At 39.4% G+C, this 18,146-nt stretch overlaps 1 protein-coding gene across 3 annotated transcripts in view; it reads left to right on the top strand.

Moving 5' to 3' along the window:
* Eya4 (EYA transcriptional coactivator and phosphatase 4) overlaps positions 1 to 18,146 on the top strand; it is a 251,764-nt gene that overhangs the window by 212,937 nt on the left and 20,681 nt on the right. For all 3 annotated transcript variants that reach the window (XM_057762406.1, XM_057762407.1, XM_057762405.1), the window contains 2 exons: positions 4,068 to 4,204; positions 5,505 to 5,588. In XM_057762406.1, the coding sequence (XP_057618389.1) occupies positions 4,068 to 4,204; positions 5,505 to 5,588 (221 nt within the window). The remainder of the gene's footprint in view (positions 1 to 4,067; positions 4,205 to 5,504; positions 5,589 to 18,146) is intronic.

Here is an 18,146-nt window from a genome sequence, read left to right as displayed (position 1 = left end):
TCTCTTCTTTCAACTCTTACACTGCTACCAAAAGTAAAAAGCTACTTTTCTGTAGATCACACCTTAAAAATTAACCTACAAAAAATTGTAAAGCCAAGGGTCACATGTACACCTGTTATTCCAGCACTTGGGAAGAAAAAGCAAGAGGATCAGGGGTTCAGTGTCATCTGTAACTACACAGGGAATTTAACACTAGCATGAGACCTTGCCTCAAAAACACACACAAAAAAAATGAATAAACAAAAACAGTGTGTGTGTGTGTCTGTGTGTGTGCATGTGTGCAAAAAGAAAGGTTTTATAAATGACACCCCAAAAGAATTCTGTTTAATCTTGCTTTGAAAGTAAGAGTCAGTTTGTGGCTAGAAAGATGACTCAGTGGTTAAGAGCACTCCCTGTTCCTGAAGACCGACCTGAGTTTGGTTCCCAGACCAATCCATGTCTGGTGGCTCACAAACAGTTGTTACTTCAGCTTGGGCATCTGATGTCATCTTCTGACTTTCCTGGACACAAGTGTATGTGGACATACCCATACTCACATGAATACACATAAATAAAAATAAAACTTTAAAGTAAGAATTAATTAGACTCATGTTATTTAAAGGAGGGCATTTGATTTGCACTGTTTAGTAACCTAAGGAAATTATGGTTCACTGTAAGAGTGGAGGAAAGGAAATGGTTCATGTGGTTTCACTTAAAGGTTGCTATGCATTCAAATTTCTAAAGTCTATCCGAATAAGTTGAAACTTAAGTTTCCGCAAGATAAAGCAATATCCAAACTTATGCTTAAAATATTTTTGTTTGGATGTCCCTCCTGTCAGTCATGATAGTGGAAGAGGTACAGTGATCTCTACTAGCAATATTTTGAGAGACAATGACATTTATATTAAGACTATTTTTATGTTCTTAGTTTATTTTTATTGAAAAGATATTTTTCATTAAATGTATCCTGATTGTGGTTTCTCTTTCCCCAGATCCTCCCCACCTCTCCACTCACCCAAGTCCAAACCTTTTCTTACTCTTTCTCATTAGAAAACAAATAGGTACTTCCCCAAAATATTATGAAACAAACCTGAATAGAATTTAAGAAACAGTAAAAAGGAAGGAAGGAAGGAAGGAAGGAAGGAAGGAAGGAAGGAAGGAAGGAAGGAAGGAAGGAAGGAAGAAAAAAAAAAACAAAAAAAAACCCTCTAAACCATTGAGTTGGTTTTGTGCTGGTCATGTACCGCTGAGTATGGGACCTGCACTGTTTGTATACCCAGTGACTCCATGAGAATCTGTTAGAGAAAACTATCTTTCATTTGCAAGTAGTTTGTAATTGGAGATAGCGTATGTGTTAGGGATGGGGACTTGTTTTCTGGATACCCTCCATCCCTTCTTGCTTTTACACCGTTTCCACCTCCTTTTTAACAGGGTTCATGGGCCCTACGTGGAGGTATTTGATGGAGACACCCTGTTTCAGTTTGAATGTCTAAAGGTCTCTCACACTCTGCACGTTATCCAGATGCGGGTCTCTGTATTTATTTCATCTATTACAGGAGGAAGCTTCTTTGATGACGACTGAACAAGATGTTAGTCTCTAAGTACAGCAGAATATCATTAGGAGTCCTTTTTGTGCTAAGTTCCTTTAGCATAAAAATAGTATTTGGTTTTCCCCTGGGTCCTTGACTATCTCGTCTCAGGTTTTCTGCTATATGAGCAGTGTCAAGAATGGGTTCTCTCTCATAAGGCGGGGTCTTAAATACAATCACATATTGGTTGGTTTCTGCCACTGTGGCATTACTACACCTTGCATGCAGATTACCTTTGTAGATCAAAGGGTTTAGAGTTGGGTTCTCCTTTGACAACATGCAGAGTACCTTCCAGTACCATAGACTTTAGTGAGTAGGTAGGCACCAGCTCAGCTTCTGCACACGTTCAGTTAGTTGTTTAGATGCAGTCTTCAGCAATGGGGCCACCAATAGTCTCAGCAATAGCCTGGGTTGTTTGGGAATTTCCATGGGACCTCTTTGTCAAACAACTTGATTACATGCACCCCATTCCCAGCACTGGCAACTTCATTTGGTGATGAAAGATACCCAATTGGGGCTCTGTCTCCCCTCTTATTGGCAACTTTATTTAGATAATCTTCATATATGTATATATTTTGAGAAGTTTCTACTGTATTAGGTTGCCATATGACCCCTCAAATGACCCTTAGTTTTAGTTGTCCCTCTTCGTAGTCCCTCTATCTCCTCTCTTCCCCCATCTATTTATGGGGAAAGATAGTTAAGATATATTTCTGATCTTGTACCATGCAATTCTTCCCAAATAAAATGGCGTTATCAAAAAAAATGATAAGAGGTTAGTTCTGTAATGATTACTGTGTCTCAGAAAAGCCATGCACAATGTGCCATTTGTTCAGAATTACTTAATGCCCTGTGATTTATCATACTAAATTTTGTTTTAAATTTAATGATAAATTAAGATCATCATATTTCTCTTTGTTTATAAACACATCATTTAAATTTAATGTAAGTTAAATTTAATTTAAGTTAAAGTTAAGAGATTTTCATTTTATACATATGGTTTAAATTAAATACAATTCTGATTCATCCTCAATAATTTTATTTATCCAGAATTCAATGTATACTGAAACTGAGGTCCAGTGAAACCAAGTGAAAGTCTAGATGACCCGTTACACTGTGCCTTGTGTAGCTTCAGTTCATCTTAACACTGGCCTTGGCAGTGCTGCCTGCTTCCCAAGATCCATGGTCACTAACTTTACATGAGTCTAGATATCAGGGACCTGTAGACATACAGAAGTCAATTAGATAAAGTGTCTGAGACTTCACTTGCTGGCTGCATGGAGGGAGTGACTCGCTCTGGGTTCTCACTTAGAGCGACATTAGCATATGAGATGCTTACACCATGCAGAATGTGTAGAGTAGGCATGTCAGACCTCCTAGATACCATGCCCTGAGCACGACAGGACAAGACTCTGTGACTCCTAGGTAGAAAGATGTTTGAGAGGAAGGCCAGAACTAACAATCCACAGGCCATCAGTTAACAAATACTAACTCTGAGCAGGTATGTTAAATAGGATCAAAGATATCGCCTGTCTGGAAAGATAAGGACTGAGTCTGTATATTGAATTTGACAAGCTGATGGTTATTTGGGACTCTTGGTAAAGTATGTGTATTCATGTTTTGGTGATCCGAAATTAAATTTTAGTAAGTTAGATATCTGTCAGTGGAAGGAATTGTATTATACAGTTGTGTGACCTCTGTCCACTTATGGCTACCAAGCACTTCCAATACATATACCACACATTGAAATGATTGTAATAAGCACAATATTTCAGAAATTGTTATGAAAGTAATAATGGTAAAAATTTTCTTGCTAATTTTATTTATCAATAACATGCCAAAATGATATGTTGTATATATTGAGCTAACATATTTTATATGCTGAGTTCATTTTACAGGTCTCTTTTTGCCTTGAAATGTAACTGCTAGAAATTTAAAACTTTGTGCTCAATCTTGGGACTTTTCATTTATTTCTACTGAGTAGCACTAGTATGAATTATTGTCTTAAGACATTTCCTTTGAATAAGAAAATAGTAAGCAAAGCGTGGCTCGATAGAAATTTGTGGTCAAGAAGAAGATTTAAGTTTGCAAGTGGCCCAGGTAAAGGGAAGATCAGAGAGGAAAGAAGTGAGGGGGCAGATTCAGTAAGAGGTGGGGTTGGGAAGTCAAGTTTGTGGGTGAAGCATGGGTTGATCCAGAAGACATCATGTTCTCTGAAATGAGACTCAAATGAAGGTGAGAGTAGATGGAAATACAGATAAAATGGAGGTGAAAGGACAGACAGGAAACTGAAGGTATATGGTATATGAAAGGCATTCAGATTTCTATGAGTGGTTCATATGACTATACAATTTGTTGACTAAATTACAACTTTACATATATGAACTATATTTTTTGTCATAAAGAGTTCACTCGTGTGTAGGAACTTGTGAAGTAATAATGAAGACCTCTAATTGTTCTAAAAGAAAGTAGCTCTTCCTGACGCAATCCTTTTGTTTATAGGAGAGTTTGATACGGTGCAGAGCCCCTCCACACCAATCAAAGACCTTGATGACAGAACGTGCAGAAGTTCTGGGTCAAAGTCTCGAGGAAGAGGCCGAAAAAACAACCCCTCACCACCTCCGGACAGTGACCTGGAGGTATGCCTGCTTATCTCTGAGGAACATAAGATACTCAAATTTACTAAGTGGTATCATCCATACTTTATAGCCTAGTACATTTCCAAATTAAAATATGTATCATAAATTGAGTGGACCTGCTTTGTTATAGCTACTTCATCAGGTTGAATTTTGGGATATTTGTCTACCATAATACCAAAATTTATAATAGTAACATCAAAGGCAAGAGAACTTTGAAAGTTGAATATCAATATAATTTCATCTGTTGACCCAAACTGATTTTTAAAAAGACCAAAAATAAAGCTATTATTTGTGGAATAATATCCCAAGAAAACAGATTTTTAAGAAGATAAAAGCAATCTGTGTAGAAAGAATAAAATCTTGTTAATGAATATCTATTGATTTTGTGGACTTTTACTGTATTTTTCCATTTGTGAGCTTTTTTGAGATATAACAACATTAAGCAAGTTGAGTTTCTATCATAAAACACTGAGAAACTATCATTTACTATAATGCTACACAATTACACAGCCACATATTTTAACTGAATTAAAAAAATTCCAGTTGTGCCTCAAATCAAACAGCCGATATTGTGCCTCTTTCTAAAAGATTTATATGGCTATACCCGAGAGATGAAATACATTCTGAAGCCTGGTTGGTGACATGATAAATGACAGCTAGAGACCCCAGTTGGCAGGGAGCAGGGCAGAAATAGTGGCCCATCCCAGGGCTTCACCATCCTGCAATTGTGGAGTGTAATTCAGTGTGGTCCGAACTCCAGATTCCCTTCCAGAGTCAAACCCCTGGTGTCTGGGTGGAATCTCCTAAATTTGTTGAGTCCTTTGAGATCTCTTATAAGTCCTGGCGGGCCAAACAACACAATCATCATCCTATATGACCAAGGGTCAGCATTTTACAGTTGCTATTTAGATGCTACTCGTAGACTGTTTTGGAAATATTTAATGTCTTCTACTTCAAACTGTAATGAATCCACAGAGATCTAAAACTATAAAATATATCAACATTAGACCCCTTTCTAATCATAAAGCCGGAATTTATCTTTTTCACGGTAACAGTAATCAAATATCGTCTATATTCATTCCAGTCAGGACATCTGATTATTAAGCTTTTGATAACTTCTATCACCCACGTAGCCAGGTTTTCCGACAGTCAGACTTGGCAAATGAAAAATGAATAAATAATGGAAGGGGGTGATTGTGCTATAGACTACTCAAGGCTGCTTATAGCAAGAACATTTTCCAACTGTAAAGTCCTGTGTCCTTCAACCATAACCGTGCTGACACTGGCCATTTCTCCTCAGCGTGTGTTCGTCTGGGACTTGGATGAAACCATCATTGTCTTCCACTCTCTCCTCACCGGCTCTTACGCACAGAAGTATGGCAAGGTAAGGAATCAAGAGTTATTCCAGGAAGAGTTCAGGACTTAGCTAGTTAAAAGAATCAAGGTCTGCTTTAAACTGCCTTGTTTTCTCACTAGTCTGTCAAGTCTTAGGATAGTCATCCCTTTGCGGTAGCTTCTTGTTCTCAAATGTATCCTGGCAATTCGGCAGAGCTAATTGGGAGTTGCCTTTACATCTTTACAGGAATCTTGAGTTTTCTATCTCAAGACCAAAGATCTTACCCTTACATACTTGGGGACAACACCCCTTCACTTACAGAAGGGCTCACCACTCCTCTGCCTTTCTCTCTTGCTACTGCTTCTGTAATCAGTTTCTTAAAACACCATCATGCCTGTGTGAGTTCTGTCCTCTGGACTGACATATTCACAGGAGGCTGCTCTGATGGAAACATGGATGCTTACATCTTTACTTGCTTTACTATGTCAGTACAGTTTGACCTCAGCAGATTCAGGCAAGAAAATGTTGGCCAAATTTCCACTCCTGTATTAAAATGTGTTTAGCTTTGGTTTTGTTACTTATTACAGTCACACCTACAGAAATGCCTTGCCATACCTTTACAGCATGACAATTAGTTGGTGGATCCTTATGTCCTATCAACATGATAATTTGAGCAACTGTTATATTTTTATCTTCTAGAAAATATATGATGGACTGCATTCAAGTGTGTCTTTTTATCTCATTTTTTATTTATATGTGTGTATTTGTATGTTCATGTGTACATGCATGCACATGACCATGAAAGCCAGAAGAAGGTGTCAGATTCTGAAGCTAGAATACAGGAGTAATCTGAGTGTTGGGAACTGAACCCAGGTCCTCTGAAAGAGTAGGAAGTGCCCTTAACCACTGAGCCATCTTTCCAGTCCCATGTGTTTCTTTGTAAATTTTCACTTGGGTAATCTATATTGTCCTTTCTTTTCCATTTCTTAGTAGATACAAAAGGTAGTTATTTTTTTAACAACTATTTAGCAGAAAACATCTTAGTCCCTTTTTATTACTATAATCATCTGCCAATTATCTTCAACTGTACTTTCAGGGATTATTTCCATAATTCATAAAAGAGTTGGCTCCAAAGCAGGATATGTACATAAATATGTCTGCTGGGATAAGGAAAGAACATGTGGAATAGTAAAACAAATACGCACCCACATTTGCCTCTCATATTTATTGACTTTTATTTCCTTTTTCATGCTCCTCGATATGTTTTATAAGTGCGTGGGTGAGCTCAGGCTACTGTAACACAGTTCCTCAGACCGGCTGATTTCAATTTCTTTCTCCAAGTTCAATAGAGTTTTTCTCAAAGTTCAGAGTATAACATTTAATTCTGGTCAGGGTGACCTTCTTGCTGTCCCAAACTTTGGGGAACACAGAAGAAGACAACAAGTTCTTGTTGGAGTGTGCCATTCTTGTGACCAAATTTTTCTCTTTCATGCTCCCATATTGGAGGTTAGGAATTCAACATATAAGTTTTAAGGGGGCACAAACATTCAGTTCATAACATATCTGGATGAGATTGTAATTAAAACATGATCACAATTTATAACTAAATTATTGTGATAAATCTGGAATGCAAAATCAAAATTCTGTGACTAGTGGGCTATGAAATCTAATGTTTTTCAAGTCATAATCTAAGGATTTTTTTTTAAATAATTGACTTTTCAAAAACATTCTTGGAGCCCTGTTTAAATGGCAATGATAGCTTATGCAGCTACATTTCATGCTACATAAAAGTTTAAAATGAACAATCAGTCTTAAACATATATGACCCCACGTAAAGGTCTCTCCAAACCTGTTGTAAGGAGGCTGCTTGTTGGCTCCTGGCTGCTCAGCAGTTCAACCCCAAAATAATCACACAGAAATTGTATTATTTAAATCACTGCTTGGCCCATTAGCTCTAGCTTCTTATTGGCTAACTCTTACATCTTAATTTAACCCATTTCTAGTAATCTGTGTATCGCCATGTGACTGTGGTTTACTGGGTAAAGTTCCACCTGGCTCCAGTGGGGCAACATAGCTTCTCTCTGATTCTGCCTTCTTCCTCCCAGCATTCAGTTTAGTTTTCCCCACCTACCTCTATTCTACTCTATCAGGCCAAGCCAGTTTTCTTTATTCATTAATGGTAATCCCAGCATACAGAGGGGAACCCCACATCACAAACCCTCACCCCTAGGGGCTGTCCTGAGATACACATTGCTTCCTTTGTCAGATTAGTGGTGGAACTCACTTTCTAAAGTTGCCTTCACACCTTTCATACATTCCTTGATATTAGATCTTCATCCCTTTCTAGGAATTTTGGTCTTTTGCATTGTGAAATCATCTGTACCCCCAAAAGCAAATCTAAAGAACATGGTAAACATGCCATTATGTGCATTTGCTCTTTTTTTGTTAAACCAAGGAAAATGGCAGCTCTTTCTTTAGTGTTCTTGTTGTGTGACCTCAGTCTGAGGAAATCCCCTACATACAGACTGAGGTCCTTCTACAGAACCTCATGACTGAAGACTTTGAAACTGATCTGTAAAAGGCAAGAAATACAGAAAATGAGGCAAAAGAGACAAGGGAGGCAAAAGGAGAGCAGGAAGTTCAGAGAATTCCAAAAGCCTGAGAAGATGGGAATCAGCTATACCCACACAAGGGGAAAGAGAAAGTCAACAAAAATTCCCCACTGGACACTCATTCTTTTCACCATGTGCTTTTCTATAAAAGCCATATTTGTATCAAACTTCTCTCTTATCCAAAGAGGTTTAACCCAGGATTTAAAAATAAAGGGGATAGTTCACATTTCATTTCTCCCACCAAATGAGATGCCTGAATAAATTGATCATAGCCTCATAAGTCCCGCCCCTACCCAGTGAGTTCTTATGGTCATGGATCCTTGTCTACCCTTTTATTTGCACTTCTATTTTTTGTCATTAGTTGAAACCACATAGCACCTCACTGGAACATATTAATGCTAACACCATCACCAGGCCTTGGACATCCGGACTCCCACAACCTTCAGCTAAAGTCAGCTTTTCTTTCTCAGTTACCCCATCTCAGATACTTTGCTACAGCAACAGAAAAACCAACCAATGTTGTTATGATGTGGCTCATGCCAGTGATCCCTATGAGCTCACATTCTGGATTCTTGTTCCCCCAGGTACTAGCTCCTTTCTGAGAGGTTATAGAACCTTTAGGCCGAAGGGCATAACAAGCAGAACTGTATCAGTAGGAGAAGGCCTTTGGAGCTTATATCAAGCCTCTGGTGCCTCCTTCTATCCTCAGTGATAAGAACTGTCCCGTCAAGTCCAGTACTTGAGGCCAAGTGACTATGGACTGAAACCTTTGAAACTATGAGCCAAACAAACACCTCTCCTCCTTCAAACAAAACTGCCATAGAACAGCAGGGAAGTTCAACTGACTTTCCTAGGTTGACTCACAAATTCACTAACTATAAGAGCAACACCGAATCCAAGATCTCAGGGCATTTTCCACAGGGGTACATTACTGACAAATCTCTCAAGAGGCACTGGCAAGTTTCTAATGCCCAACTTGATGTAATTGATGATTTTCCAGGTTTGAAGTGGCATTTATTCTTTTTGCATATGGCACATCTATCCTACAGAGTGTCATTATACAAAATACATAAGAATAGGGCTGCTTCAGCTGGAGGGAAGCGGTGAGGGATGAGAGATTTCCCACGATCCCCCCAAAGCAAGGGCCCTCTTCTGTTACTCTTGGTCACCCAAGACGAGCTTACAGAGGCCGAGACTTGCTCTGAATACATCTTGCAATGTATCATCAGCTGATCTAGACCAGATGTTCTGGACCTGGATAAGCATGACAAATTGTTTAACCTCCAAGGCAACTTCTTTATCAGAAGGTGATTATAGTGGCATGGTGGTATGCACTGGTAATCTTAATACCCAAAAGACTGAGGTAGGAAGAGGGTAACTTCAAGGCCAGCCTGGATTATATAGTAGGTTCCTCAAGGCCAGATTGGACTATATAGTAGGTCCCTGGCCAGCGTGGGATACACAGCAAGAGCCTGTCTCAAAACAAATAAGTGGTTTTGAACTTAAAGCTTAAAAGGAACTTGAGGTGATTGTCTTTCTTGCTGGAGTTATTAGATGGTTTAAATGAGGTCATGTAAATATAACAATGGCACTTAGCTATGAACAGAAGACTCTATTTATCAAGTCAAATACATTTAAGTAGCAAGGCACACTCTTTCCCCAAATGATAAGTAACTGGAAACGGATGCTTTCAGAGTTGCAGAAGGTCAAGAGTTGCTTTCATGATGTTTAGGGCATCAAGGTGCTGCATGGAATAAAATACATCGAACCTGAAGTAGTAGACATGTGTACCTGAACTGTGCCTAAGCTGCAAAACCAAACCCTGATATTAGCATACCTTTCAATCTGCTTGCCCCCATCTGTCTCCCAGACCTGGAACTTTTAGCACGTGTTGTCTTTGACCTTTGACACTATGTTTCCATTCCATAAGTACATTCTCTTCCGTGCATTGCCCACTTAGCTCTCACCTCTGCTCTACACATTTGATGCTGTACAACATATTTTACAGGTGGTAAAACCAGCCAGAACTTGTCTGTCTGAGTTGGTCTTAAGTCCCTATCTTCCTTCAGTTTGGTGCTGTCCCACAAGACCTTAGCAAATAAAATTCAAGTCTCCCATGTTCTAGGAATGACATTATCTCATAAGTGCTCTCATGGAACTAATTTTATTTATTCACTTAAGAACACTTGTAGAAAGTTCTGTATCCACTTGTAAATAATACAAAATTTCCAGAGTTCTTCCTCATTTGTTGTCACTTTTTGACTCTGCTCAACTGTCAACACTCCCTCTTCCTGAGCAAAACTATTTTTGCATCTTTCTGAGAGTGGCAAGTGAAGGCTGTCCTGCCGGAAGGCTGGTGATGGGCTCTGTGGCCAAGCACCAGTTGGCACACACAGTTTCTTCACTGCAAAAATCTAAAATAGAAGTTCACGGACTTGACAGGATGGCACCCAGGCATCATCCACCACCAGGGAGTTATGGAGACTGTTCTGATGCTCTCAGTTATTGGATGTATTATTTTACCTAAATAACAATAACTCCCTAGTAAGTGATGGGATAAGTATTAATAATTTTACTACAGGGATTCAATTTATGTTGGAACATTATTGACTTTTGTGTTTGGAAGCCATGGATATCTAAAGCCATTATGCAGTAAGGAGACCAGTGAAATAAATAGCCCAAGCCAGAGGGGAAAAAAAACAAGGAAAGGTGGATAATTATATTAAGATGTATAATCATAATTCAAGCTCCCAAGTAGACTTGCCTTTATGAAGCGATGTTTGTGGAAGAGCAGAGTGCATCAAATTAAACCATCCAATTGCACTTGGATTTAACAATCTACATACCCACATAGAACCAAGACTTTTAAAGAAGCACTGGCTCATTTTTTATAGTGTTATGAAGAAAGTAAACTTGCATGTTTTAATAGGAAGTAACAGGCATTGCTAAACAATTAGAATTGTGTAGTTGGAGCAGCAGGCTGCGTTCCCACCCAGCTCCTGCATGGCTAGCTTTATATCCGAAATAACAACACACAAATTATATTCATTTAAACACTGTCTGGTCCGTTATCTGTAGCCTCTTATTGGCTAACTCTCTCATCTTGATTAACCCATTTCTAATCATCTGTGTCCACCACGAGGTGGTGGCTTACCTGGAAGGATCTTAACCTGCATCCATCTTGGAGAGGAGAGCTATAGCATCTGCCTCACTTCCCTTCTTCCCAGCATTCTGTTCTGTCTTCCCTGCCTACCTATATTCTGACCTATCAGGCCAAGAATTTTTCTTTATTAATTAACCAATGAAAGCAACAGATAGATAGAAGACCCACCTACATCAGAATTGTGCATTGAAGTAGCAATCAGGACACTTAACACCATGCTATTACCTCCTTTCTGAGCATAAGAGCTTCTCAAGATCATGTAACCTTTTGTTTTGTATGTGGTTCAAAGGGAATTTAAGATTTTGGCAAATGAATGCTTTCCAAGAAACATGCTCCTTCCATTTGTATCTGTTAACTTCACCCTTCAGTATGAGACACTCAATTGAGTGACAAGAACTCAGCATTATTTATAGCCAGGGTGACTAGAGTCAGGTTTTTGTTGTTGTTGTTGTTGTTTTTTTTACATTTTTTTATTAATTAATTTATTTAATTATTAAAGATTTTTGCCTCTTCCCCGCCACCACCTCCCATTCCCTCCCCCTCCCCCAATCAAGTCTTCCTTCCTCCTCAGCCCAAAGAGCAAGCAGGTTTCTCTGCCCTGTGGGAGGTCCAAGGACCACCCACCTCCATCCAGGTCTATTAAGGTGAGCATCCAAACTACCTGGGCTCCCACAAAGCCATTACGTGCAATAGGATCAAGAACCCATTGCCATTGTTCTTCAGTTCTCAGTAGTCCTCATTGTCCATTATGTTCAGCGAGACCGGTTTTGTCCCATGCTTTTTCAGTCCCCGGCCAGCTGGCCTTGGTGAGTTCCCGATAGAACATCCCCATTGCCTCAGTGTGTGGGTGCACCCCTCGCAGTCCTGAGTTCCTTGCTCGTGCTCTCTCTCCTTCTGCTCCTCCTTTGGATCGTGAGACTTCAGTAAAGGACATTGAGACTATAATTCGTGATTCTAGAGAAGCTAAATAAGAAGGTGAACCCAAAGAAAAACATATAAGCATCCTCCTGAATATTAACCTTCATCAGGCGATGAAAGAAGACAGAGACAGAGACCAACATTGGAGCACTGGACTAAAGTCTCACGATCCAAAGGAGGAGCAGAAGGAGAGTGAGCACGAGCAAGGAACTCAGGACCGCGAGGGGTGCACCCACACATAGAGTCAGGTTTTGAAACACATTAAGTAAATGAAAATAGAACTGAATTTCCAAGTGTCAAAAAACAGACAATTTGGGTCACGTGTAGTAGTGTATACTTTATTCAAAATACTCATAAGGATTCCTGTGAGTTCAAGGCCAAATAAAATGGGTAGTATTTTTCATGGTTGCTCATAGAATGTTCATGTATCCATGCATGTAATAAAACACAAATAGAATGCACACATGGAGTAAAGTTGAATCCAGGTCAGTGACATGTGTCAATGTCTCTGATGGGAGATTGGGAGGCAATGTACCTACCACCTCCTTTTCTTTTCTTTCTTTCTTTCTTTCTTTTTTTTTTTTTTTTTGGTAAGATTTATTTATTTATTTATTTATTTATTTATTTATTTATTTATTATGTATGCAGTGTTCTTTCTGTATGTATGCTTGCTGACCAGAAGGGGCGCCAGATCTCATTACAGATGGCTGTGAGCCATCATGTGGTTGCTGGGAATTGAACTCAGGACCTCTGGAAGAGCAGGCAGTGCTCTTAACCTCTGAGCCATCTCTCCAGCCCCACCATCTCCTTTTCAAAGCATTGTGTCTGACACTTTTTTAAATTTTCATATGTGTATACAGTAGTTACATGGTTTTCCCTCCACTCAACACCTCCTGTGATCCACACTCCCTCTCAAATTCATGATTTCTTTTTTAATTACTATTGCAACATTTATATGTGTGTGTATGTGTGTGTGTGTGTGTGTGTATATATATATATATATATATATATATGAACAATCAGCTGAGTCTGTTTGGTCTTACTTGTATGTATATTTACTTGGGACTGACCACTTGGTACTGATCACTTAGGAGGCCCATTTCTGGAGAAGAGTAATTCCCCTTCTATTAGGAGTCATTAATTTCCTGTACTCCTTCATAAAGAGGTGGGGGGCCCTGTGAGCTTTCCCCTAACCACCATCATAAATCAACTGATGCTTTTATTATTCAGGTTTTGTTCAGACAACTGTATAGCTGAAATTGCATGAGTTTAGTTTCCCAGTCGTATACAGAAGACAAATGTCACAGTAGACATTCTGGTCCTCTGACTCTTAGAACAGTTCTTCCCCCTCTTCTGTGATGTTCCCTGGGCCTCTGATGCAGGAGTTGTGTTTTGGATGTATCAGCTAAGCACCCTTACAGTCTTTATGTTTGACTAGTTAGGGCTTTCTAGAATGGTCTGGCGCAAAAAGAAGCTTCTTTGATGAGGGTTGTGTACTAGTAGGTACTCCTTTAAGATCTATGACCTTAGCCAGATGGTGGTGGTACAGACCTATAATCTCAACACTCAGGAAGCAGAGGCAAGTGAATTAATTTCTGTGAGTTCAAGGACAGCTTTGTCTACAGAGTGAGTTCCAGAACGGGCTCCAAAGCTATACAGAGAAACGCTATCTCAACCTCCCTCCCCCCACCAAAAAAATAAAAGCTCTATGACTTTACTATCTTCTGGAAGTTGGCTAGAATTTCAGGACCAGGCATGATTTCTGTCCTGATGCATGGCCTTGGTTACAGCCAAGACTTAAGTGCCTCTATTGTACCTTCAGCAATATCTTGCCATGATCGTTACCTTGTGATTCATAGGCATCACAGCTGGGTAGGATTACCAATGACTTTCCTCCCTTGGTGCCTGCATGGTTACCTCCAGTAATATGAAGGTTAGTCCTCACTGTGGAGACTTTTAGGTCTGACTCAGCTCCATTCCTCAGAGTCCGATGTCTGATATATATGGTGCCATCTGTAATGGGCACTTACCTTCAACCTCTGGAGACAACTAAGGGCAGCAGCAATACTCTGTATTGTCTTACGAGCCTTTGAACTCCATTGACCAACAACTTAAAAGGAGTCTTCTCATGCCTAGTATCAGGATTTTTATTAGGTAGTCTTTGACTCTTGGAGAAAACACTATCACCTCAAATGGTACAACTTAATTTAAACTAAACTTTTATTCACATTCTATACATTATATATAATTTTAGTTAAATACAATATGGTTCCCTATAGCTTTTCCAGACATCCTTCATCCTTAGTGTTATTTATCTCTCCTTCCTTTCTCCCTTTCCTTCTATATTGATGTCCCTGCCTTCTCCCAAATTAAAGCACACACACACCCTTTTCCCCATTCCAGAGTCTCTCCTAAAACCTGGAGCTTACTGATTCAAATACTGGACTCCCAGAATCTTTCGGTCTTGTCTCCCTAGCAATGAAGTTATAACTGCAAGCCCAGCTTTTCCTGTGGATGCTGAGGCTCTGAACTCAGGTCCTCATGCTTTCATAGAGAGCGCTTTACCAACGGAGTCATCTTTCCCGCCTTTTATTTTGTTGATTTTGTTTTACTTCTCCCTTGCCAAAATTTGAGCATGTAGTAGGCACTCAAAGCCATATGAATATATGATCAATATGAACATATTATCAATAAGGGAATGTTCCTAAAGACATTCTCTAATATTTCTAATGTTCCTAAAGACCACCACCACCACCTTCTTCTTCTTCTTCTTCTTCTTCTTCTTCTTCTTCTTCTTCTTCTTCTTCTTCTTCTTCTTCTTCTTCTTCTTCTTCCTCTTTCTCCTCCTCCTCCTCCTCCTCTTCCTCTTCTTCCTCCTCTTCCTTCTCTTTCCTTTTTGGCAATACTGAAAATTGAACCCAAGACCTCATGGATACTAGGCAAGTGCTCGACCAGACCCACAGACCCAGGCTTTCCTTTAGGAACTCTGAAGTTTACTACCTATTTCTCAGACAAATAAGTCAAATACAGAGTTTTCTCTCTGGTTCATGACTGGATTTTATTTCCTATCTTATGTCTAATTACAAGGACCTTTGCATCTAGGGATCCCAGAAACAAGTCCTAGTTTGACTCATGGAGCTAGCTTATCTTCCGTTTCATTGTCCTCAGGTATCTTCTGTCCCTTGTGTAAAATTCTACAAATGTGCTTTGGGTCCCAAAGGAATAACTGGTCTAAGATCCCAGGATCTTAAAAGAAAAATGGTCCTCCATTTCTTTAAAAATACATAATTGCTGCCTCTCCTGAGATATTTTTACAGTGTTTCCTTAGAGGAGGAATTGCAGCTGATGGCCCAATGCAGGGCAGACACCCACAGACAGACAGTCTGGCTCCAATTTATGTTCTGTGCTAACATGGCTAATAGGCATTAGTATTTTGATTTAGAGAAGTGCTCTACTTGATCCTAACTTGGGTATATACACTGGTAACATCTGGCTTAGAGGCGCACATTTCAAGGCCAACTACTATTTATTTTCATCTTCTTTTCCCTCTCTCTCTCTCTCTCTCTCTCTCTCTCTCTCTCTCTCTCTCTCTCTCCCCCCCTCCTTCCCTCCTTCCCTCCTTCCCTCCTTCCCTTTTACTCTTTCCAACTAAGTGTCTTGGGAATCATTTCAATGTTTTGATAGAGCAGTATACGGGATAAATTGGCAGAAGTTCCATTTGCCCCGTGCTGAACTCTGTTGGAAACACGCTTAATCTCTCAGAACTCTTTTATATGTGTAATATGTATCAGAACAATCGTATAACCCCAGCTGTGCCTTTATTTTCCCACCTTTTCACTCTGTCCAAGTTTTTGCTATCACTTCATTTTCAGTTCTGAATTCAACACTCACCACAGCTACGTGGAAAAAATGCAGCAAACCCAGATTCATCTGTAAACATCTATGAAAAGGAGTAGGCATTTTAGTATAAATCATGGTTTCTCTCCAGAAGCATGTCTCACTCTCAAATGCTTGACAAAGCAGTGGAACTGCAGCCCTTAGTGGCTTCTTCCCAGCCACGGGTGCCCACGATGACCAAACTCTGGGAAGGTTTTACCCACCAGACACACGGTCGTCATTTTCTAATCTGAGATCTATAAATCCTTCAACTGGAAGAATGTGACGCTGTAATCTGCTTCCTTAAAATTAGCTGTTTCAGGGACTTTACTTACCTGGAAGAGGTGGATTAAATTCTAAATTTGCATGGAAGCTTTCCCTCAACAGCCTCTGGGCAGCAAGATCTCCACCTTTTAACTTTGTTTTCCTTGTCTTGTGGAATAGATGACCAAACACCTCTCTTTCAATGGGCTTGCTCTTTGAAAACCTTAGTCAAATTTAACCAGCTCGCACTCTGACCAAAGCCAAATCTAAACTTTTCTGGTTAAGATATGAAATTTTTGCCAGAATGCTTATTGCATGCTGGCTGTAGTAGGGTGTGTGATGTACAGACACCACAGCTTGCAAAACAAGTGCTTAGCCCTCGGAGTGCCATGGGGTTGACTCCAGTGGTGTGCTCACAGACAGCTTTCATCACCACACGCTGCACCTCATTACCAGAAGTGCCATTTATTTTAAAAATGTATTTTCGTGTATGCTTATCGGGCACACAGAGAATGCATTCTTTGTGGATTTTTCTATCCCTGTTGGATAGCACAGAGTAGGATGCAGTTTGGAAGCATGTTATCAATCAATATAACAATCACGGGGCCACTAGGTTTTCTCCCATCTTCCCTTCAATCAGATCCGTAAATGCAAAGAATGTAAGGAATGAACATGAGATAGCCAATAATTTTATTGAAAACTTAAAAAGGGAAACAGATACCAGTTGGGATAAAAGTTTCACTAAGCTAGCCTCCAACAGAAAAACTTTAAGAAGCAAGATGTTTTTGTACCCCCATCTGAAATGGATATCTTTAGGGCAGAAACCATCAGAACTCCGTGAGGCTCCCTTCTTGCATCATGGACATTCCTCAAAAGCAGGGAGCGTCACTAATGGAATTATATGTTTTCATGCTGTAATTACATTTGATTTTCCTGATATTTCTGTAGACTTTTTGTTCACGGGTCCATGACTTAGCAGAATATTTAGACTTCTTCTATAACCTTGTGCTAATTAAGACCCACTCCATTCCTTCCAAAAGAGAGGATTAGCGGGAGCAATTTTTAACAGAAAAAGACAAAATGTGTAGTTAAAAAATTATTCAAGCTTCACAGAGTTCTTTCAATAGCAATAAAGGATATGAACAACAACAAAGAGAGTCATATAATGCAGAGAAACACAGTCAGTCAGGGGTTCTTCTGAGTTCTGAAATAGCCTGAGCTAAAAAATTAAAATAAAATTTAAAAGTTTTGCATACACAACATATATATATATATATTTTCTTTACATTTGAATGAGTATTTGTTAGACAAAACAATTTGATCTTTGATTTGTATTGAGTTCTATTATAGATACGTTGATCCTTCCAGAACTCATATGTACATTCTGTATCAGTGTACTCGTACAACACTGCCATACTGTCATCATCCCACGTTTTTTATTTGGGTGTATTTGTGTATATTAATCCAGGTAAGGTGTCACTGACAGCAGATCAATGTGGGAGTAGAACCCAAGTCTAAGTCACCAAAGGACATGCTCTAGGATATGAGCAATCTACATAGGCTTTTGTCAATAATCTTTAAGAGATCCATAAAATTGCCTGCTGAGAAAATAAAAGTAATAACATATGGTTGAATCTTTTTTTTTATTTTTTATTTTATTTATTTATTTATTTATTTTTTGGATTTTCGAGACAGGGTTTCTCTGTGGTTTTGGAGCCTGTCCTGGAACTAGCTCTTGTAGACCAGGCTGGTCTCGAACTCACAGAGATCCAC

The sequence above is a fragment of the Chionomys nivalis genome, chromosome 2 (genome assembly GCF_950005125.1).
Source record: "Chionomys nivalis chromosome 2, mChiNiv1.1, whole genome shotgun sequence".
NCBI lineage: Eukaryota > Metazoa > Chordata > Mammalia > Rodentia > Cricetidae > Chionomys > Chionomys nivalis.
This window is presented reverse-complemented; position numbering and strand designations above follow the sequence as displayed.